This window comes from Lupinus angustifolius, chromosome LG03 (assembly GCF_001865875.1).
Source record: "Lupinus angustifolius cultivar Tanjil chromosome LG03, LupAngTanjil_v1.0, whole genome shotgun sequence".
NCBI lineage: Eukaryota > Viridiplantae > Streptophyta > Magnoliopsida > Fabales > Fabaceae > Lupinus > Lupinus angustifolius.
Genome location: NC_032011.1, coordinates 25,199,661 through 25,221,327, shown reverse-complemented (window position 1 = coordinate 25,221,327; position 21,667 = coordinate 25,199,661). Strand labels below are relative to the sequence as shown.

The following is a 21,667-nucleotide window of genomic DNA, read 5'->3' as shown; positions in this document are numbered from 1 at the left end:
TATATATATATATATATTCATCAATCATCATGCCTCCCTGCTATGAAAACGTTATCCCACGACCCTCGCAACAAGGGATAACCAAAACAGGCTTTGTCAACATAGAATAATGGCAATATATATGATAAAGAAATGCAAATGATTTACAAATTCAGTGCAAAAAAACATACTTGGTATATGACTGATTGAAAAATATATTTAAATTAAAATTTAATTATTTTTTAATTAATCATAATTGATAATACATGTATTGACATAAACTGTGAGATAACAGATCGTACATAGAGACAATACTAATGGTAGTCCGGGTGAAGATAGTAATTTGGTGGTAAGGAGGTAAGGTGAGTGTATTTAGAGTGGCAATGATCATGGAGGTGATAATGGTGGTAGAGCATTGGTGTTGAAGAAATAATAATTGATAAATACAATCATATATTATAGTGTGTGAATATTTTTTTATGTCCTATAAATAAAACTTAAAACTACACTTTTTTTTTAGTATCATGATATTTCTCAAACAAAAATTTAATTATTTCGAGAATTAAAAAGTAAATAGGGTTCTACAACCTATTTTAAATTTCAGAAAACAAATAATGAGAAGTTTGTTTTTCCTCACCAAAAATCCCTACCCAATTGCTTTTGGGCCCATAATCTATTTTCAGCAACCACAAAGTCCAATTGCTTCTGGTCATTTTTTATATTTGGTGTTTTCTTTGTCGCTTTTTTCCCATGAAGGAAAAAACAATTTACATAAGACTCACACAATTTTTTTCTTTTCTTTGTTAAAGTAAGTGAAGATGCTAAACTCTCCTCACATTCTTTTTTCTTATATTCTTTCTATTCAAATTCACTTCAACCAAGTGAAGAATAAGCTCTTTTTTATCTTGAACATTTTGCACACGAAAAATTTGAATTCTTGATTTTTTTTATTAAATTTAGAAACTATCACACATGGAACTAAATTTGTTTTATATTTTAGTATAGAATTTTCGATTAATATTTATTATAGGTTAATAACTTTAATTTATTGATATATTAGAAATTGAAATATATATATATATATATATATATGACTACCCTCCTCTTAGTGAGTGTCGTTCAAATTAATTGAATTTTTTAAGTGTTTAATTTTTTACATGTGATAATAAATGATTAAAAAATTTTGTTTAAATTAAAATTTTAATAATTAATTAATTTTTTAATTCTCTAAAAAATGGTGAGAAAAATGTGTTGTAATGATAGAAAGTAAGAAAAAGAGTTAATGGAGGGTTTTGTTTAATGAAGAAGGATAAGGTTTTTACAATTGATTCCACTACTTTTGTTTTTAGGTCATTCTACTTTTCAAAATTTCGCGCTTCGCTTTCAGATCGGTAAGTTATTCCCTTCTTCACTTTTTCCATTTTTCATCTCTCTTTTGTTTTTGCTTCCTAACATTCTTGGAACTTCTTATGTCAAATTCTCATATACTTTCTGTGTGTTTCAGTTAAGATAAATATTCCACAATTTCTAAGGTTTACAAATTATCTACTTTTTGAATTATAATGCATAGCCTTTTAGAATTTTATTTTATTTTGATTTTATCCACACATTAGAAGCAGCAATTATTGCTGAATTTTATTTGCGTTAAGCATCTTTTGAAGCAATTTAGAAAATCTATTATTTGTTTTATATTGCATCATACCAGTGGTGTTGTTTATAACTATTATTAGCCCTAATTTACTACTTTGCTGATTTTCAGATTCCACTGCACTTCCAAAATAATTGGTTGTGCAGTCCTTGTTTTAAGACACCATCTTTCAGATTCTGCAAGTTTATGTGTTCTACTATGGCCACTAATTCTTTTGCAATCTCCAATGGAAATGGCAATGTGAATGCGAATGCGAATGACAATGGCAATGTCAACCCACCATCTAATCTGATGAGGACATACCAAGTGGTAGTGGCTGCAACCCGAGATATGGGTATCGGTAAAGATGGAATATTACCTTGGAGATTACCTTCCGATCTTAAATATTTTAAAGAGATTACTACAACAACAGCTGATCCCAGGAAGAAGAATGCCGTTGTAATGGGTAGAAAGACATGGGAGAGTATCCCTCTTGCTTTCAAGCCTCTTCCCGGTCGCCTCAATGTTGTCCTGACTCGCTCAGGTAGCTTTGATATTGCGACCGCAGAGAATGTTGTTATATGTGCAAGTATGTCTTCTGCATTGGAACTGTTAGCTGCATCTCCTTATTCTCTGTCAATTGAGAAAGTATTTGTTATAGGAGGTGGTCAGATATTTAGGTATTTATCCTTTTCTTTTAAATCTGCTTCTTCGGTTTCATATTAAGCTTTTTATTTATTAAAACTGGTAATTTTTATATACAGAGAGGCTCTTAATGGACCTGGATGTGAAGCTATCCACATCACGGAGATCCAGACAAGCATTGAATGTGATACTTTTATGCCTCCAATTGATTTCACCATATTTTGGCCATGGTACTCATCTTTTCCGAGGGTTGAAAACAACATCCGTTATTCTTTCACCACTTATGTTCGTGTAAAGAGCTCTGCAGCAGAGTCCCTGGGTCACAGCGGTAGTCAAGATTTTGTTAATAAATCGGAGTCCACAAAACTTGAGGTCCAAAACTTTTCCTTTCTTCCTAAAATGATTTTGGAGAGACATGAGGAGTACATGTATCTTAGACTGGTTCAAGAAATCATTTCTCAAGGTGCAACTAAGGATGATAGGACAAGGACTGGTACCTTGTCACTATTTGGTCAACAGGTAACATTTTATTGGTAATGTACATTCAGCATTTCTGTAATGTATGGTCTAACTTCATATCTATATTTCCTCAGATGAGGTTCAACCTGCGCAAAAGCTTCCCTCTTCTAACGACAAAGGTCCGCAATACATATTATTGTTTTAAGATATGTGTTTTATCTACAGTGCAAAGTCAGGACATTCTAGTGATTCTTATTTTTTTCTTGTGGTTTATTCATTTGTACTATGTATTAAGAGGGAAGACAAAGATCTATTATTATGTTTTTATAGAGATGTTGACATGATTTTCTTCATTTAATTCCTAGAGAGTATTTTGGAGAGGGGTTGTTGAAGAGCTTCTTTGGTTTATCAGTGGCTCAACAAATGCCAAGGTAATGATATATTTTGCCATTTTTTACATACATGCGTGTATTCTAAAAACGTGGTATATGTTTCACATGCTCAAGGAGAGTTTGTTGAATTTTGTCTTAGTGCTGTAATGAATAGTAAATAGTTAAAAGTCAGGTTTGAGCCAATCTGAAATCATGAGCTGATGGCTCGTATCTGTCATTGTTTTAAGAATTTTTAGTCTGGTATCTTTCTTTCCACACAAGTTGGATTGGATTATCCTGATGGTTGTCTAATTCTTGCAGTCTGACTTTATGTTGTACACCGAAAAATGTTAATATCTTTGTGATGCTGTAGAATATTAATTGCTTTGATGATAACAGGGTTTGCACTTGCTTGTTTGCCATGTTCCATTGTTTCTTTATTAATGTCATAAAAATAAAAGGTGCTGTAGTAAATTCCAATCACAATACTTCATTTGTTTGAGGTTTTTATTTTTTATGTTCTCAAAGAATCTTTGTTACTATATGATTGTTGTGAACTTTATTATGAAAACATGTTATGTTGACAGGTGCTGCAGGAAAAAGGCATTCATATATGGGATGGAAATGCCTCCAAAGAATACCTTGATAGGTGAGCGTGACCATAAATTGTTACAAAGTACAAATTGTAAACTTTTTCTTCTTGCACTTACTAACTAGCTTACATTTGACATTACAGTATTGGTTTGACAGACAGGGAAGAAGGTGACCTGGGACCTATTTATGGGTTTCAGTGGAGACATTATGGGGCTAGGTAGGTAGATTATTTCCTTTTCTCAGTAGGTCAATAGTCTCGTTTATGTGGGATTGCTTGACCCTTAATTCCCTGTCTCACATTTTGTAGGTATACCAACATGCATGGTGACTATTCTGGCCAAGGAATTGATCAGCTTTTAGGTGTTATCAACAAGATAAAGCATAATCCTGATGATCGGCGGATCATTCTTAATGCATGGAATCCAACCGATCTTAAATCAATGGCTCTTCCACCCTGCCACATGTTTGCACAGGTCTGGCAGCTTTACTCGGGTTTCTTTTTGAAAAAAAGTCTCCCTCTCCTTTTTTATGCTTACTCTATTATTTTTTTGCAGTTCTATGTAGCAAATGGGGAATTATCGTGTCAAATGTACCAGAGATCTGCTGACATGGGCCTGGGCGTGCCATTTAATATTGCATCTTATGCCCTCCTGACATGCATGATTGCTCATGTTTGTGGTAAGGAAATAATGGAAGCATTTGCTAGACTTAAATATGTAGCCATATGTCCACATCATAGAAAAACATCGCTACAAAAATACAGCTGAAAAAGTGACTTAAAAATAGACTAACCAACTCTATTTTATTCTTGTCAGATCTTGTGCCAGGTGATTTTATCCATGATCTTGGAGATGCACATGTTTACCGCACACATGTGAGGCCTTTGCAAGAGCAGCTCCAGAGGCTGCCAAAACCTTTCCCAGTATGTGAAATGTTTAAGGAAATTGTTTTTTTTAATATAGTTGGCTGCAAAAATAAAATTATTCCCTCACTTTCAGAATAACTGTCCACTTAGAGAATAAAAATTTGTTTCAAAATAATTGTCTACTCAAGAGAGTATTAAATGCTTATTTTTCAATAATGGCCTTATGGAGAGAGTAAATGATGAGAGATAGGAATAAAGTTTAAAGGGTAAACTAAGAAACCAGATATAGTTTGTCTGGATTTTAACAAAATTAATTGCATTTCTGAATATATGTGTTTCTTCTCTTCCTGGACAGTTATTTTGAAACGGAGGGAGTACCCTTTAGCATGACTCCTAAATTTTTCTCTTGTTGATTATCTTAACGATAATGCAGATTTTGAAGATAAATCCAAAGAAAGATATAGATTCTTTTGTGGCTTCTGATTTCAAGCTCATAGGCTATGATCCTCACCCGAAGATTGAGATGGAAATGGCTGTTTAAAATCTAGGAGATTCTCAGTCCCTTCTTCAGATTGTTTCTGATTTTGGAAACAAGGCAAGTGTGCAATTTAGTTTTTCATAGAGAAAACTCTGATGGATATTATTCTACTATTGTTGTTTATGTAAAGATCTATAGAATGCGGTTTAGTGCTTTAATATTGTCTCTGAGTTTATTATCAACTTTTCACCTTAGGGTTTGTTTGGGAGTTGAATTTTAGAGGGGAAGGAAGGGAAAGGGAAGGCTTGGGAGCCATGAAATACACTTATGAGATGACTCTCAAGCCTTCCCTTTCCTTTCCTTCCCCTCCAAAATCTAACTCCCAAACAAGCCCTTAGGAGCTGTTTAAAATATAATATAAATTTGAACTGATTTGAGATAATTACCAGTTTGTATAAAATTTAGTCTTCAACTAGCTTAGTATCAAGTGTTATTATTATTATTCAAAACAACTTTGTTTTAGATTTAAGATACATTATTAATGTTTTTGCTTTTAAGATAATTTCCATGAGAATGCTTAGGATACACATGGAGCATATTGTTAATAGATACCTAGGCATTTGATTTTCTGATTTCCTTATTTGATTATCCATATATGCTGTTCTTGGATGCTCAAAGCTTGGTATGCTCATTGTTTCAGGCACTACTACTACTACTACTGTAAGAGGATTATGTTAACTATATGCACACATGAAGAACAACTCATTGGGCATAGACTTTAAGCTTTGTATGTATATCTTGCTAGTGAGAATCCCTTAGATCCACTCTAAGGTGATTTAGGTTAATTGCATTCTCTTTTCTCTCGAATGTGGACATTTTGCTATACTTGGAGTAGGGTACTCTTGTGTTGTATGTTTCGTTGTGATTCTCCTCATGTTAATGACTACTAGAAGTTGGGTTGTTTATCATTCGATAATGATATATTCTGTTACCAAATCTAAAACTGTTGTTTATCATTCGATAATGATATATTCTGCTACCAAATCTAAAACTATGTATAAGAATTGGCCCCCATTTGAATGTGAGATGAAAAGAGTACATTAAAACCAAAAGTATCAACTATGTAGAGACTAAACTTAATAAGAATGGAAAACTTAAGTCAAAGTTACTAAAATTTATAGGGACAAAGAACATTTAAACAATTCATTTAAATTACAAAAACATAATCACATCGAATTGAAGAGAATGAAAACTAAAAAAATGTTAAGCCAAGGTCTTATATTGATTACGAATTCTCAAATGGTTCATTATATTTTGAGGGAACAGAAGTTAAAGACTTTTGTATAGGTAATTAAATCTTTCTGAGTTCAACTATGCCTCTTACACAAAACCAAGGTATGATCTTCCAATTCTTAACAAGCTCGAGCTCTTTTGACACAAACCCATGTTTTGTAGCAACATCTTTGCCATCCCCTAATGTTTATAACTATGGACAAGAGTTTGAAACAATGGAGGAGTCAACCATGAACAGCATGATGCCTATAGGATTAGTGGTACTAACACCATATTAATATCATTTTTTTAATAACCAAGCCAAGCATTATACGAACGAGAGCACATTTTCTTCTGTCACATAATGAGTGTCACTCCATGTACCATAAACTATGAATGGTTAGAAAAATACTTAAAAATTAAATTTTAACTTAAATACGTTTTTTCCAATCAATCACAAAGTTATGATACATAAAATAACACTAGTAGTTAGACAACAAATATGCACCCTATAGGAATCAACTTAAACTCTTCAAGTATGCAAAATCCCTTTATCATTAGATTGGGCTAGGAAAGCCCATTTACACAAAATAAACAAGAGGCCTATAGAAAACGACGTAGTTTCTTACTCATTTAGTCTTGCTATCAAAAACCCTAAATAGGTTAGTAGTGTCTTCCTTCTTCTGCTACAAGCGCCTATTGAATTCAGATCTCCAATTCTTCCATTCGATCCAAAATCATGGTAACTCTTTCTCTTCAAACCCTAACTCACCCAAAAAAAATTCAATTTTTACTTCAATTCCCAAATTATTAAACTTATATTCTAATTTCCCCAATTTTATATTTGCAGGCTCCAAAGAAAGATAAGGCTCCTCCACCTTCATCCAAGCCTGCCAAATCTGGTGGTGGCAAGCAGAAGAAGAAGGTTCAATTTTCCTCTTCAATTTGTCTCTTTTTACTTTAATCCAAGTACATAGTAAATTTGTGAATTGGCAACCCTAGGGTTTAGTTCTATGATAATCTAAGTTATATGAGAAAAGGGTATGTGATATTAATGTCAAAATTTGTAATTGAACAGAAGTGGAGCAAGGGAAAGCAAAAGGAAAAGGTGAATAACCAAGTGCTGTTTGATCAGGCTACTTATGACAAACTCCTCTCTGAAGCACCCAAATACAAGCTCATCACACCTTCCATTCTCTCTGATCGTTTGAGGGTATCTATCTTTTCAATTTACAAATATATTATTCATATTTTTGTTGCTGCTATTTTGATGCATGTTCTTTTATTTTGTATATGTGTCTAATGAAATTGAGAATTATAATGTTTGTGTTGTGAGACAACATGGTACCTCTGTTAAAGTAGTTTGTCGCGGTTGTATTCTTGTATAAGATTTACTTTCATAGACTGATTTAGATAACCTATGGAGTTGAGAAGTTAGTTGGTATTCTGTTCTCTATTTCCCTTTTGGCCTTTCGGTTCTGAGATTCAATTTCAACAATGACATATTGTATACTTCATTGGTTGTGTGTTATTTGAGTCAAATTACAATCTCTGGACCTGGTATTTGTCAAGCTGCATTTTATGTATGAGTATCAATCGTCTCTTGATTTTGTTTGGGTCGGATTTATTGCAAACATGGAATTTTTGGTGCTGATATGCAGAGGTTCTGACATGCTTTATTAGTTTATGTTTTGCATTTTGTTTTTAATTGGACGTTATCGTCTTAAAAACTATTTATTTATCTTCTCATCTAATAATATTTCTCTGCTGCTGCCTGCCATTTGAGAATAATCCTAGAAAGGTCGTTGTATCAGTTGTATGTGATTTAATGATGAGTCGGAACCACCTACGTATCTTGCAATTGGTTTTTATTATGAATGATTGGTGATTCATGATTGTTATGTGGAAAACAAGATTCTCATAAATTTTCATGTGTTCTCCAGATTAATGGATCACTTGCAAGGAAGGCTATTAGAGATTTGATGGCTAGAGGTTCGATCAGGATGGTGTCTGCCCATTCTAGTCAGCAGATTTACACTAGGGCTACCAACACCTAAATCAAATACCACTGCTCACAGTTTATCTAGTATTGTGGCACTGGTGAAGTAGCTTCTTTTTTGAGTATTGCATTAGTTTTTTAATGTTGCTAAATCCATGGTTTATTTGAGATTATTATTGTATCCATGGTAACATATTTGACATATGGCTTCCATATAATTATCCTTTTGGTTATTTTGTTAACATGTTATTCTATTATTTTGTTTCCTTTAGTTGGAATCCTAATGTGGCAGAGACAGTGAGGACCTAGAAGTTTTACTTGAAAGCAAATAACTTTTTATTATATAGCAGAACCTGTTATTTTAACCCTTTTAAATTATTTAAGGGTGCATATATTTTCAGACTTGTTTTTATACCAACTATGATAAGCCATATTCAAGGATATGATAATAGAACTTTAAGTTTCACTCCAATGTTGTTGTCTTCAATATAGCAACCACTAAAATCACACATATTCAGGATTGAGCACTTTTGTCCAATAAAAAGTGTCTTCTCAATCATATCTTCTTCATTTACTTCAATATTGTTGCTTCAAACTTATTTTTCCATGAAGTGAAGCTATGAAGTGAGCCAGGTTCAAGAACCTTTCTAATAACAAAAGTTGTCTCCTTTTGAACTCACGAGTTAAATTCATTCATTACTCATTAGTAGATAGACAGATATGTTTCTCTCTTAGTTCAACAAAAACTATCCACGAGACAAGAAACTAACATATATTACTTATGAATTAATCATTAATATCTATGCTTATGTACCCTTAAAAATCAACTCTTATTAACATTAGATTAGAGGACCAAGTATTAGATGGGTTTCTACACATCACTCTTAAAATCATGTTTGGGTAAAGAAGGTTTTTTTAACCGTATTATGATTAAATTAATTTAAAATGATTAGATTATCTCAAACAACATAAACTGAATATATCAAATTTATCAATAAAAAAGGAGTAAAAGAAACAAATACATGAAAAATATTCAATGTCGGTTCTTCTTCATAGTTGTTCTCTATTTTTATTCCTTGATTCTTAGATGCCCACTAATAGTATTTGGTGCTGGATTTTGCCAATCAAAAAAGTTTGTACGAATTAAGATAAAAAGGAGAGAATGATGAGCATTTTGTAAAAATACTAAGGGTGATTTTGTAAAAATACTAAGGTAATGAATTCTCTATCTTCTTCTAAAGAAGGAAGTTTTTCTATAAAATTAATTCTATTTCCATATCCTTAAATAATCTTTTATTATGAATATTGAAGAATATGTTAGTCTAGTGAGTGAAAGACTTCATTGAGTCTATAAATAAGCCAAACAAATTAAAAGTTCGCTTATTGTGAACGACAGTTATTGGAAGAGGTAACTATATACTTTAGGGACGATATTTTCATGTACTAAATTGATTATACCAAACTACACTAAAAATTAAAAACTTAAGGCAATTATTTTTTTAACAAAAAGGGTTTATTCTATAAAAATAAGCAAACAAACTCGGTCATTTAGGGGAGTACATCTGCCACTTCGTAACGAGTTTTATGCTATATGTCATGACTTTGTGATCAATTGAAAAATATATATTTAAATTAAAATTTAATTTTTAAGTATTTTTGACTAATTACAAAGTCATGACACATAAAAAACAACAGATGTATGTGCTGACCAAAGAAAGATTAAAAAGTAGATAAAATCAAACAAAATTGAATTAACGTTTTGGAATTAAGACATGAGTCATTATTTTGAGGTGGTTTTGGAAAATCCAAAGTGGGCACCTAACTTTTCCCAAATCAAAAGTATAACATAGTCTAAATAATAATCTGAATGATAAAGACAAACATCACATAATAATTAAGTAGTGTCTGAGAAGAAAGAAAATGGAGACAGTGTACGAGGATGTAGAAGAATACAACTATAGAGAAGTGAAGCTTCCTTCATTGATTCCAATAGTTTCAGAACCAGAGTTAGAGAGAGAAACAGGAGAAAGAAGAAGAGGAAGAGATATAATTATAGCCATAGATCATGGTCCTAATTCTAAGCATGCTTTTGATTGGGCTCTTATCCACTTTTGCAAGCTTGCTGATACCATTCATCTTCTTCATGCTGTTTCTGGTTCCTTCCTCTATTTTATTACTTTACTCATACCAAATTACATTTTTTTTACTAGTCCCTCCTATTTTTCGACTTTAAGTCGTTCAAATAAGAAAATAGGGTCCCGAAAATTTTAGATGTGAGTTAAATTAGTTATTTTTAGCATATTTTATAAGAGATTAATTTGACCCATGTTTAAAAATTTTGGACCATTTTAGGTCTTTTCTTCTTTGAAGGGCTAGACGGGTAAAGTCGAAAATTATGTTGACTAAAATGGGTATTTACTCTTTTTATTGTGATTTTGAAGTTATGATCTTTCTGGAAATTTGTATTTTTTTATTGAATATGTTGCAGATGTGAAGAACCAACTTGTTTATGACCTATCACAGGGTCTGATGGAGAAGCTAGCAGTTGAGGCTTTTCAAATCACAATGGTCAGTTATTACCCTAAACCCTAACTTTGGGGGAGGGGATACCCTTAGTTATACAAAAATACACTTGTGAGGTTTTTGTTGATCACAGCCCAAAAGGATGATTTTCCGTTCAAAAGTGGTGCATGGCTTTCGTCAACGTTGAGTTTAGTTGCCAACGTTAAGCCCCGCAACGAGCGCAACCCTCGTGTTTAGTTGCCAATGTTGAGTTTGGAACCTCTCACTCAGCGAGAATTGAACAGGAAGTTTTACGATACTCGTTGAGCGAGCAGGAGTCGCTCAGTGGGATGGAAGATTTCGCTGAGCGAGACCAGCCTGACTCAGCTATAGCTTTTTGTAACTATTAAAGAGTATGGAATAAACAGTTTTATTTTCCTATTCTCTCTGTTTTGATTTCCTTATCATGTATGTAGTAGCAATTATCCCTTCCAACTTTTCTCAGTTGAAACACAAGGAATAACATTTCTTCTGAATCTAATCTTACGGTTAAACGATGTATGAAAAGTTGTCTTTTGAATATACAATGGAAATTCTCATCTATTACCTAATCTTATGTGATTTTGATGATATAAACAGGTGCAAACAGTGGCTAGGATCGTGGAAGGTGACGCCGGAAAAGTAATTTGCAAGGAAGCAGAGAGAATCAAACCTGCAGCTGTTATTATGGGGACCAGAGGCAGAAGCTTGATTCAGAGGTTTTTCCCTCAATTCTCTCCCAACACCTATGCCTCTGTTCTACCATTTTATATAAGGCTTAGATGAAAACAACTTGCTGAAAGCTTATAAGCTTGGAGTTGATAATTGAAAGTTCATAAACTAACTGATTGAATAAAAAATGTTCAATAAGATTTACTAATAAGCTGGTTGTTTGAATCGGAAATGTGATAAGATTACTGATAAGCTAGCTGATAAATGTGAACTAACATAATCTCTATTGCGAAAATAGTACGAAAGCGTAAAATGAATATTATGATGAATTCTCATTGATTTATCAAAATTGATTGATTTACAAAGAAGGCTATAAGTGCTATATATATTGAAGCACATTGCCTTGTAAAAATAGAAAAGTAAACTAACTCTAACTAATTCTCCTAACAAACTAATAAACACATGTTGTAAAATAATTTCAACATGTGTTAAAGGTGTAAAACGTGTCAATTACAAGAATTGTTCAGCTAATGCCTTACTTGACTTTCTAACCAGTTTATCGATTAACACTTACCCAGTTAATCGATTAAGTGTTATTGCTGCTGTCTTGTTTCCATGGTAGTTTTGTTTTCCAATAATCTCCTTGCTTATAAGGCCACAAGCTACCTCAATTATCCTATCAAATACATATGAGTTTTTAAGCTACTAGCTTATTGGAATAAGCCCCTTTAGCAAACTGCAGTAGGTAGCTTATGTTGTTGTTATTACCAAACATACTCTCTAAATCCTTTAGTTCTTTGTCATTCTGATGCACAAGTGGGCTTGCTTTTTGTGTTTTCATTCAGTGTGCTACAAGGAAGTGTTGGTGAGTACTGTTTTCACCATTGTAAAGCAGCACCTCTTGTGATTGTTCCTGGAAAAGGTGTGCTTCTTTGTCACCTCTGTTACATTTTCTTGCATCTGAATATATAATTCTAATTTAGTTTCATTCCTTGGACTGATAGATGCTGGAGATGCCTCAATCATCTAGTGGAATTATTGATGTAGAAGGCTATGCTTTGTATATTAGCTTTGTTTGATTATGTAATAACATTAGATAGTTGTTTGAAGAAGATTAGAATTATATTTTCTAGTTTTGTTTTGTGTCAGTAAGCACAACTTGTGGGACAAAATATGTGCTTCTTTCGAGCCGAGAGCAAAAAAGTATTCTGTTGGCTCACTTATTCATCAAACAATCTGAACCCTACAAAATAACTTATACAAAAAAGTCTAGAAACTAACCATGAACCTAAAAAATATGGCTTTGTAATTTGAAAGTCCAAAAGAGGGTGACTAAGGTTGAAAGGTGTAAATATGAATTTTATTTATATTATGGAGCAGTATACAAATAGTAATATATATGCTATGTACTTGAAAAGAAAAAGAATCTTGATAAGTGGGCATTTAGAGTGAGCTAATTCATCAAAATGGTAATAGAAGATCTCTGCTCTACATTTCCATCAGATTGCTATATTCAACTAGACCTGTAAAGATATCAAACCAAACTTATGTAATTTACTTCACAAAATACAATTAACTTGCCAAATAAGTTTCTTACTTTTGTCATGTGATACAAACAACTTAGTCTTATATGACAACTAGCATTAATCTTTTCATGTTTTGTGTCCATAATGCATTGAATCAAGCTGCATAGCACATTTACTTCAATGTTCTCTAAGTGAAACCACACCATCTTTTTAGTGGTCCATTGTATAATTCAATGATTAACATTACTAGACCAACTCCTTCTTAGTTTGATTATATGTTCTACTTTTTAAGATATCAGGCTAAGGGGAAAAGGTGATTTGAGTAGACACATATAGTTAGATACCTGTGAATTGCTGAGAAGAAAAAGGTGTTGGTGTTGCTATTGCTTGATCAAAAGCCATAGTGTAAAGGTTTTGGAAATCACCTTCCCATGTTGAAGAGTGGGGTAGAATTTGCTGCAGTAGACAAAAATAAGATCAAATTCAGAAAAGGGTCCATTATGACAACAACACTATGTGACAAAGGTGACAACTTTAAGGTTTATAGAACAAAGTACTAAACTGTGCTATAAATCTGAAAGTTGTCACATACCAATAATATACAATAGGCTTCAAACATATAAGAGGGTAAATAAACATACATTGAAATTGGATGAGTCAAGACATGTTTCAGGTATTGACCCATGCAGTTCTGGAGGGTTTTTCACTGTATCAAATCCACAACTTGAAACCATTTCTTGTTGTGACTTGAATTGAAGATATGCAGGGTTAGTCATGTCTGATGATATCCCTATAGTTGAATAACTTGGAGTACAAGTAGGAAACATCTGTGAGAATCAAATGAAACAAAAATGCTCTTAGATATGATGAATATAATTGAGATAAAATAAAAAAAAAGAGGAACTGATTAATGAACTATGCATTAATTCCCTTACCTCTTTGGTAAACATATCATAAATGTTGTAGTCCAGATTTGGGTTCATAGCAGCTAATTTCATTGACAAGAACTGCATATAATCATAACATATGGTGTTAGTTACATACCCTTTAATTTCAAGGTTTAAAGTCTTTATATATTGAGTTACATTTTCTTACAAATGTATGTAATAGTAATAATATATAGAGTTTTCACATTCCTATGGATGAATGTGAAAGTGAGTATAACAGTTAATTACCTCAACTTGTTGTTGAAGAGACTGAACATAATTGATGATTTCATCAAGTGTTCCAGCTTTTCCTGTAACTTTGTTGCAACCGGGTACTAAATCTTGCAAATACTTCATTCTCTCACTAATTTTTTCTCTTCTAATCTTCATCAAACATAAACACTTCTTTTAAAATCTAGAGTAAACAGACATGCATGCAATGAACATTTTACACCGGTCACGCGACTGATTTGGAGTCGCCATCACGTTTTCGCAGTAAAAAAAACGTAGAATAAAATTTTAAAAAAGACTCTGAGTCAAGACTCACTCTTTCAGCTAAGCTATGGCTATCAGTGGCTTGGCCACGACGTGCTCGGACATGAATGTAATCACCCTTTTGAGCATAAGAGCCTTTTGAGTTTTCCTTTGAAGTATCTGAACATGTTTCATTCTTCTTCATTCTTTTCGATTCCTCATCATTAGAACCTACTTTGTTCCTCTTATATTTCTTATCCATTTCTGCAACAACCTAAACAACAAATAAAATCCAAATACACTAAATTTGTTATAGTTGGTTTATCCAACCAATACTAACAAATTAAAAACAATTACACTTACCCTTTACTATAATTTAAGACATTAATGCATAATTAATGATAAAGATATGTTCTTAACTATTGATCATGAATCTTACATTAACTTTTTCCTTAACATCGCCATCATAGTCACTGTGCACTTAACAACCAAGAAAGATGTGTTTTTGGTTTAACAACTTGAATAGAACGTAACTTTGAGTTTTTTTATAAGAAGGGTATCCTTCACTATATGGGTAAGTCTTTTGTAGCTGTCTCTCCCAATAAATCGAATAACTTTAACATACCTAAAAATTTAGTAAAGTTTTACACTACTCAATGTGTGAATGTCATGTTGGTATATGACTTTGTGTTTTATAACACAATATTACTTTACATAGTAAAATAAAAAGTGGTAACAGTGCTCTTAAAAATTAACATGGTTGTTCTCTTAACTGGATGGAAATTTAAACATTATTATAGCAATAAGAATAAGAAATAGAAACCTTGGTGGAATTGTGAGGCTTATTAGCTTTTGTCTTCTTAAAACTCTCTTTTCCAATTGAAGAGTTGATCTTGGCCACAGAAAAGTAACCTTGTTGTTGGTGTTGATCTTGTTTCCAACACTGTTCTATTGATGCAGTTTCAACAGTGCAACATGTTGTTAATGTTGTTATGATTACAAAGATATATACTTATAATGCAAAAGGTGGTGCTTCAAAATAAGGCACTATAATACTTTAAAGGTGAAGATGCATAACACTAATAATATAAGACATAAGAATATGAGGAAGCTAAGAACAGAAGCGTGAAGTGCTAAGTTTTGAAGATCAAAATGAATGGCGGTATATATAATAACAATAGATTATAAGTTCATAATGCATTTTCATGTGAAAAATTTATCCCATAATTTTTCTAGGCAATTTCAATTCTTTACCCTTTCAATCATGTATCTTTAGCCCATCTCTCAAGTTGATGAAAAAAAAACTTAAAGAATAGATATTGGATCACGAAATTACATTTTAGTCTCATAAAATATTATTTATAAATTTTATAACTTTTTCCATTTACTTTTTATTTTTTTATCAATAAATATATATACACACATAGACCTACCACTCAAAATGTCCATGTCTACTTTCTCTTTTTAATATTTTTCTTCTTCTAATTTTAGTCGCATAATTACTCTCCAAATTATTTATCAAATTAAGTGGTATAATTTGAGGTCTTTAAAGGGAAGATGAGAGATTATTTATGATAATATTTCTTTTCATGTTTTTAATAAGGCTATTGTAAGTATTTTCACAAAAAAACGATAAAATTAGTTAATATAGTTGGTTTTATTAATTGTATTCAGCAATTAAATTATCTTTATATTTAAACCATTTTCTCTTTTGTACTACATGCTGATAATATTTTAATAGTAAAATTAATCTATATACTTGAAAAATTTAAAAATATTTATAAAAAAATGAAAGTTAATCTTTTAAAATCGTCTTGGCTACAAATAATGACATTGTCATAGTCAAGTTATTATAAAAGGAATGGAAGGTTTTATCATGTTTGTTTTGTGGGGCCCGTGAAATGGGCAATAACTTGGTCAACTTCCACGTGGCACTTCTTCAAGCTTTACATCTAACATGTCATATGATGACGTGGAGAAACATACTCGGAATTGAGAGGATATCTTCTGTCCCAATAGATTTATCACTCCATAAATCATTGTTTGTATTGATCATAAAAATACTTAATTATTAAATTTTTAACTTAAATATATATTTTCAATCGATCACAAACAATGATACATAAAAATAACGAGAAGTTTATTGGTATTTTCACTCAACTGGACCAATCAATCTAATCTCTATCCCTTTGATTTTATCTCCATGGATTTCTTTTTTAAGGCAACCCCTTGTAGTGTAAAGGAAAATAATTCAATTCTGATGCATACTTTATAGTTCACGTTATTCACATCTTGATAAAGTTGAAAGGTTTTGTTATGTGAAGGGACCAAAAAAAGAAAACACTGTTATATGTTATGTCACGATATCATTCCACTAACTCCATGTAGAGAAACATTGATTCTTATTTGATTAAATCTGGTATTGTTATGGTAGAATCAGAAATCCAATGATATATAATATTAGTGTAAAATAATAATTGAATGAGCTCCTGTTATCTTATCCAATTGATATATGTGTATTATATTTATGATATGAACATAATAATTGGGCAGGGGAATTGTGGCACATAAAAGAAGGAAATACTTGATTTTATATATATTTTTAGTGACAAAAATGTTATTTTATTGTATATAAAATGAAAAAAAATATTTTACCATGCTATTGCTTCATTTATTTTTTTTGTAATATTTGTCTCTCCATTAATGTAGAAAATCATTTATTGCTCCACTTACAAGTTGCAAAGTTCCAACGTTATGAAGTATGAAGGCCACCATTGAGTCTGAACCAAAACTTTAAGTTAATTGCCATGCCCACGCCACATGCATGTTAACATTATAAAATACCACTCTTACTTTCATGCTCACAAATTCAGACTTCAAACTTTCTACTTCTAGAATATAACTCATATGTAAATGAAAAATGTATAGAGTATCTATATGCTACATATAATTAACAAAGCATATGGGTTTGTTTCTGTTTTTTATAGCCATAAAACTAACTCATTGTGTGTTTGTGTTCCCCTCCAAACCCATTTTCTACCAAATAAATATACATAGCTAACTGCATGTATTTCTCCCTCTGAATATACTTATATACAATATATGTATATACAATCCTTTTTCATTATTGTTATGTGTGGATTAAATCAACAAGTAGCAGATCAAGGTGATAAGTGAAAAAAATTTATGTTTCCATGTTTCAAGCTAATCACATTACAACAAGTAATCAAAAAAATTATTTTATGTTTTTATTATATTTTTCTTAACTAATTAACATTTTTTGATAGGATTGATACACAATAAGACACCAAATCTTAGGACAAGTGATCTCCGTTCCCTCTTTAAAAAAAGAAAACAAAATTGAGATGCAAACATTATGAAGGTGCATACGTTTATTGGCCAACCATCATAATCAAATTCAGAATGAACTCCTCATGTTATTATTCTGAACTAAATACCTTAATATATAAATATTTGCACAGTAATTAGTAGGTTGATATATAGTCCTAAGAACAAAGAATACATCAGTGTGATTATAATAACCATCTCAAAGAAAAGACAGGTCCTTCAATTATTAACAATTAACATTATTATCTCATCATGGTCACTTAATGTATACGTTCATGATGCAATAATATCGCACTTTGTAAGAAAGTTTGGTTATTTAATTGCATGATTATGCTTGGTTAGGTATATTAATTAATAAACAAATTCAATATGATTTTGAGAGGGTCAATTGTACTTGGTGAAATTTATTTTTTTAATATATTATTACATAAACTAATAGAAAGGTCACTCCAAGTGATGGAAATACACTAGATATTCTCAATATTAGATGCTCGTTAGAAAAAGACGATGAAAATGTATACATATCAGTATTGATAAGAATGATTATGTCGTAGAAAACTTTGTACCTAAATCCTCTCTGGTTCAAACTACTCATGAAAGAAAGTCTGAATATAATTTGAAGTTTTGAACAAGCTAAATCGGTGATGAACAATGTACCCAAAAAAACATAATGATTAGGATCACATACTTCACTTTTTTATCAGAATTATCTCATCCATTATTATAAGCCACGGCATTTGAAGGGAGAGGGTAAGCTTGTTATTCTATACTTTTAATCCTATTCATTCAATTTTTTTGTATAAGATATCAAAACAAGTATGATTGGCAACGCTGAGAATCATTTAAAGGTGATGAAAATTGCACAATGAAACATAGCCTAGTAAAACATGTAATTACCGATAGAGTTAGTGAGATATGAAACCTGTTCTTTTGTGGTTGATCGATAGATTGGACCAGGAGTCTGGACGAGGATTTTTCTGATGTTTGGATGTAGGTTGACTTGGGTCTATTGGTGGAGGTACTTGAAAAAGTTATCTAACGATCAAGTTAATATAAATGTTATGACAGTAGGAAACAAAGAGAATATAATAGAGAACAAGTAAGGAGGGAATAGTGAGGATGGATTGGGTACACCTTCGTGTTTCGCTGATGTAGCCGACCGTTTGGGTTTGTCAGAGGTGTTTTTCCCGTGTCAAGCAGATTTGGAAGGTTCGTACTATGTCCATAGTTGACTTATTGCTAGTGGCAGTATGATGACCATATTTCAGATTTGTCCTTATCGCGTTGGTAGGATGGTAGGCGTGGCAGTATATTGTTGGGGGTGTATCAGGCAAAAGTAGTCCCAACTCCGGTCTAGTATACTCGTCTAAGTGCCTTGATTGATTATGGTTGATTGTTGGTCAGCTAAGGAAAAGGTCAATCTTAGGGTCGGAATGTCCGAATAACCAAGGTGGAACAAAACCCTTATCTTGGAATACCCAAAATCACATGCATCTCTAAACAAATAGATATCTTTGTGATGAATAATGTACCATTTTTAAATATAAAAAAAAAATATGTAACCTTGTTTGATTAAGTATATATTTTCCTAGGTAGAAATACATAAATACATGCTTGCATGAGATTGCCCACATGTATGTATGCATGTGTGACATATTGTTTTTATGGGAAAGGGTATTTTAGATTTGTTGTTAAAAAATTGGGATGTGAAATGTATAGGAATCTTAAAACCGTTGAGGTAAGAATACCAAGTAATGGATCCTTTGGACAGTTTTAGTAAATTCTCAACTAGAATTTAACGATAAAAAAATGGAGAGGGAAAAGGAAGTATGTGAATTAATTTCAGTATAAGGCATGGACCATCCATGCAAGTATCAATACTAAATCAAGTCAAGGTGCATTACTGAACTTTCATGTATATTGTAGTGTCTCCATCATAGCATATTGTGGAAAAGAACCATATCTTTAAAAATAACTTTACGCCACAAATACATTATCAAACCCAAAATATTAGCTTTTTATTTTATATATATATATATACACTCCCATGCACCCTTGCTCAGTCTCTATATTCTTCTCTTTCTTTTTCATTTGGATGTGTATAAAAAGAAGCAACTACTTGAGCTGATTTGATTCTTTTTGCTTTGTGATCTATAAAATTTATGGTACAAAATTCCTTATGCCAAAGACAACAACACCTCTGTCCTTGAAACCTATATCTCCACACGTTAATATTCTTGTTGAAACATTGGAGATTCACGTAACTCTTATTAGTTATTACCACTGAGCTAAGATAAAAAAAAATAAAACACAGTTTAAGAATGTTGGTGAGGACAAAGATCCAAAAACTGAATTTAGGAAGATATGATAAGAAGTGAATAAAGATATATATATTTTTGGTGAGGCCCAGAAATTGATACTTTCTTGTCACCTTCTTACAAGCTTAATACATGAAGTCGTTATAAGATATATTTGATTGATACTTATCTCTGACGCCAAAGATTTTTGTCCAACTCATATATATCAACCTTACACTCTCATCCACTTGCTTTATACTTCATACTTCATACATACACTCCTGTGTATTTTATATATACTTGCAGAATCTTACTTCTTATTATATACAAGAAGTGGTATTAATGATTTCATTATGTAATCAAAGGAAAGCTAAATCTAAGTACAAGAAAAAAATTGCAACTTCCAAGTTATTATAAATTTAGAAATATTCTTAGTTAACGTCACAAACCAGATTTACCTTGTATATATAATAAATAAATAGTAAAATTAGAATAAAATCGTCCCACATTAGATATGCGGGGAGAAGTAAAAGACTTTTTAAGTGAAAAATGCTCATAGAACTAATATCTTAATGTTTTTGTTCAAGACGTGGTGTCTCACTTGTGACTCTCTACTTTTGTCATACCCCAATAACAATGGAACTTCCCTGTGTTTGGAGACTCCTAGGTCATAGTATCGTGCAGCACTTAGCCTAATTGCTTATATATATTTTTTTTCAACTTCATGTCAAATTATTGTCCTTCTCTAACCTTTTTTGAAGACCCACAATATTTCTATCTTATCATAACAAGAATATTAGTACCCACCTCACTTGAAGCTGATATTAAAATACGTGGGTCTAGTTGAATTTAAAATTCCTAAGTACATACTAATGAGTTTTATTTATCCAAATATAGAAATATCAAGCTAACCACTTTATATTACTGTCTATAGTGAAGTTGAGCAACTTTATTTGTAATGTGAAAGAATCGAAAGATGAGATTAAAAAAGAATTGAAATCCAGAACCAGATTCATTTGAAACTTATTCCTTCCCTTTAGAATGTAGCTGTACCTTGTCTGTTTTATTTGGTGGTTTCAATGCAAAAGCTTTCCAACTCTTTGCTATTCAGATTCCTTATGACCTAAAATCCACTATACCCATGTCGGTCCATGCCTTCTAACCAATATTGTTAATTACTAGTAGTTGTTTTTCCTCGTATTTTCAATCATAAAAATATGATTCATTGATAAATAAAAGGTTAAAAGTGTCATTATATATTATCTTTTGTGTGTTATTATGTAATATTTGTCTCTGCATTAATGGAAATGTTAGTTACTCTATTTTCTCTTTAAATGGCTTAGCTTATTACTTTACACTATAAAAAATAGTAAAATAATTGTCAATATTGCTTATTTTACTTTAATTAAAAATGTATTATTTTAATATTTGCTTTAGGCCTATATAAATATTTTGGTGCCTAAGCTAATTTGGTAGTTAAATTGATAGATTTGGGGTGAAAAATTGAGCAACAAAGATTATTAATTTGTAGCAAGCACAAGGCATATATAAGCACAGGTTCTACACATTTTCTTACCCAAGCTATATATCAAGC

At 31.7% G+C, this 21,667-nt stretch overlaps 4 protein-coding genes across 7 annotated transcripts; 3 read left to right on the top strand and 1 right to left on the bottom strand.

The window, feature by feature from the left end:
- On the top strand, window positions 1,281-5,994 carry LOC109344038 (bifunctional dihydrofolate reductase-thymidylate synthase-like). Of its 4 annotated transcripts, none has more exons than XM_019582627.1 (12): window positions 1,281-1,370; window positions 1,739-2,286; window positions 2,371-2,770; window positions 2,845-2,889; window positions 3,076-3,141; window positions 3,669-3,730; window positions 3,818-3,892; window positions 3,983-4,148; window positions 4,230-4,353; window positions 4,491-4,597; window positions 4,974-5,137; window positions 5,733-5,994. In XM_019582627.1, the coding sequence occupies exons 2-11, from the start codon at window positions 1,814-1,816 to the stop codon at window positions 5,079-5,081; spliced, it is 1,626 nt and encodes a 541-aa protein (XP_019438172.1). In that variant the 5' UTR covers window positions 1,281-1,370; window positions 1,739-1,813; the 3' UTR covers window positions 5,082-5,137; window positions 5,733-5,994. The 4 variants fall into 4 exon arrangements, with proteins under 4 accessions (XP_019438172.1, XP_019438173.1, XP_019438170.1 ...); XM_019582628.1 differs by having other exon boundaries at window positions 4,974-5,138; window positions 5,717-5,994; XM_019582625.1 differs by having other exon boundaries at window positions 4,974-5,141; window positions 5,719-5,994.
- LOC109344036 (40S ribosomal protein S25) lies at window positions 6,926-8,558 on the top strand. The gene is made up of 4 exons (XM_019582621.1): window positions 6,926-7,032; window positions 7,141-7,215; window positions 7,369-7,503; window positions 8,234-8,558. The coding sequence occupies exons 1-4, from the start codon at window positions 7,030-7,032 to the stop codon at window positions 8,345-8,347; spliced, it is 327 nt and encodes a 108-aa protein (XP_019438166.1). The 5' UTR covers window positions 6,926-7,029; the 3' UTR covers window positions 8,348-8,558.
- LOC109344035 (universal stress protein PHOS32) lies at window positions 10,145-13,103 on the top strand. Its single transcript, XM_019582620.1, has 6 exons — window positions 10,145-10,444; window positions 10,778-10,857; window positions 11,431-11,549; window positions 12,348-12,424; window positions 12,507-12,646; window positions 12,955-13,103. The coding sequence occupies exons 1-5, from the start codon at window positions 10,210-10,212 to the stop codon at window positions 12,530-12,532; spliced, it is 537 nt and encodes a 178-aa protein (XP_019438165.1). The 5' UTR covers window positions 10,145-10,209; the 3' UTR covers window positions 12,533-12,646; window positions 12,955-13,103.
- Window positions 12,653-15,877, bottom strand: LOC109342465 (transcription factor HBI1-like). The gene is made up of 8 exons (XM_019580446.1): window positions 15,862-15,877; window positions 15,252-15,376; window positions 14,502-14,702; window positions 14,204-14,338; window positions 13,964-14,035; window positions 13,670-13,855; window positions 13,373-13,484; window positions 12,653-13,025 (listed from the first exon to the last, which is right to left on the bottom strand). The coding sequence occupies exons 1-8, from the start codon at window positions 15,875-15,877 to the stop codon at window positions 12,991-12,993; spliced, it is 882 nt and encodes a 293-aa protein (XP_019435991.1). The 3' UTR covers window positions 12,653-12,990.

Excerpts from the sequence above, each read along its gene's own strand:
- LOC109342465 (XM_019580446.1), bottom strand. Across the intron at positions 14,036-14,203 it reads CTCTTCAACAACAAGTTGAG|TTCTTGTCAATGAAATTAGC; the intron begins GTAATTAACTGT and ends GATTATATGCAG. Across the intron at positions 13,856-13,963 it reads ATGATATGTTTACCAAAGAG|ATGTTTCCTACTTGTACTCC; the intron begins GTAAGGGAATTA and ends TGATTCTCACAG.
- LOC109344036 (XM_019582621.1), top strand. Across the intron at positions 7,216-7,368 it reads GTGGCAAGCAGAAGAAGAAG|AAGTGGAGCAAGGGAAAGCA; the intron begins GTTCAATTTTCC and ends GTAATTGAACAG. Across the intron at positions 7,504-8,233 it reads TTCTCTCTGATCGTTTGAGG|ATTAATGGATCACTTGCAAG; the intron begins GTATCTATCTTT and ends TGTGTTCTCCAG.
- LOC109344038 (XM_019582627.1), top strand. The coding sequence starts at position 1,814 with ATGTGTTCTACTATGGCCACTAATTCTTTTGCAATCTCCAATGGAAAT. Across the intron at positions 2,771-2,844 it reads TGTCACTATTTGGTCAACAG|ATGAGGTTCAACCTGCGCAA; the intron begins GTAACATTTTAT and ends ATATTTCCTCAG. Across the intron at positions 4,598-4,973 it reads GGCTGCCAAAACCTTTCCCA|ATTTTGAAGATAAATCCAAA; the intron begins GTATGTGAAATG and ends ACGATAATGCAG.
- LOC109344035 (XM_019582620.1), top strand. The coding sequence starts at position 10,210 with ATGGAGACAGTGTACGAGGATGTAGAAGAATACAACTATAGAGAAGTG. Across the intron at positions 10,858-11,430 it reads AGGCTTTTCAAATCACAATG|GTGCAAACAGTGGCTAGGAT; the intron begins GTCAGTTATTAC and ends TGATATAAACAG. Across the intron at positions 12,425-12,506 it reads TGTGATTGTTCCTGGAAAAG|ATGCTGGAGATGCCTCAATC; the intron begins GTGTGCTTCTTT and ends TTGGACTGATAG.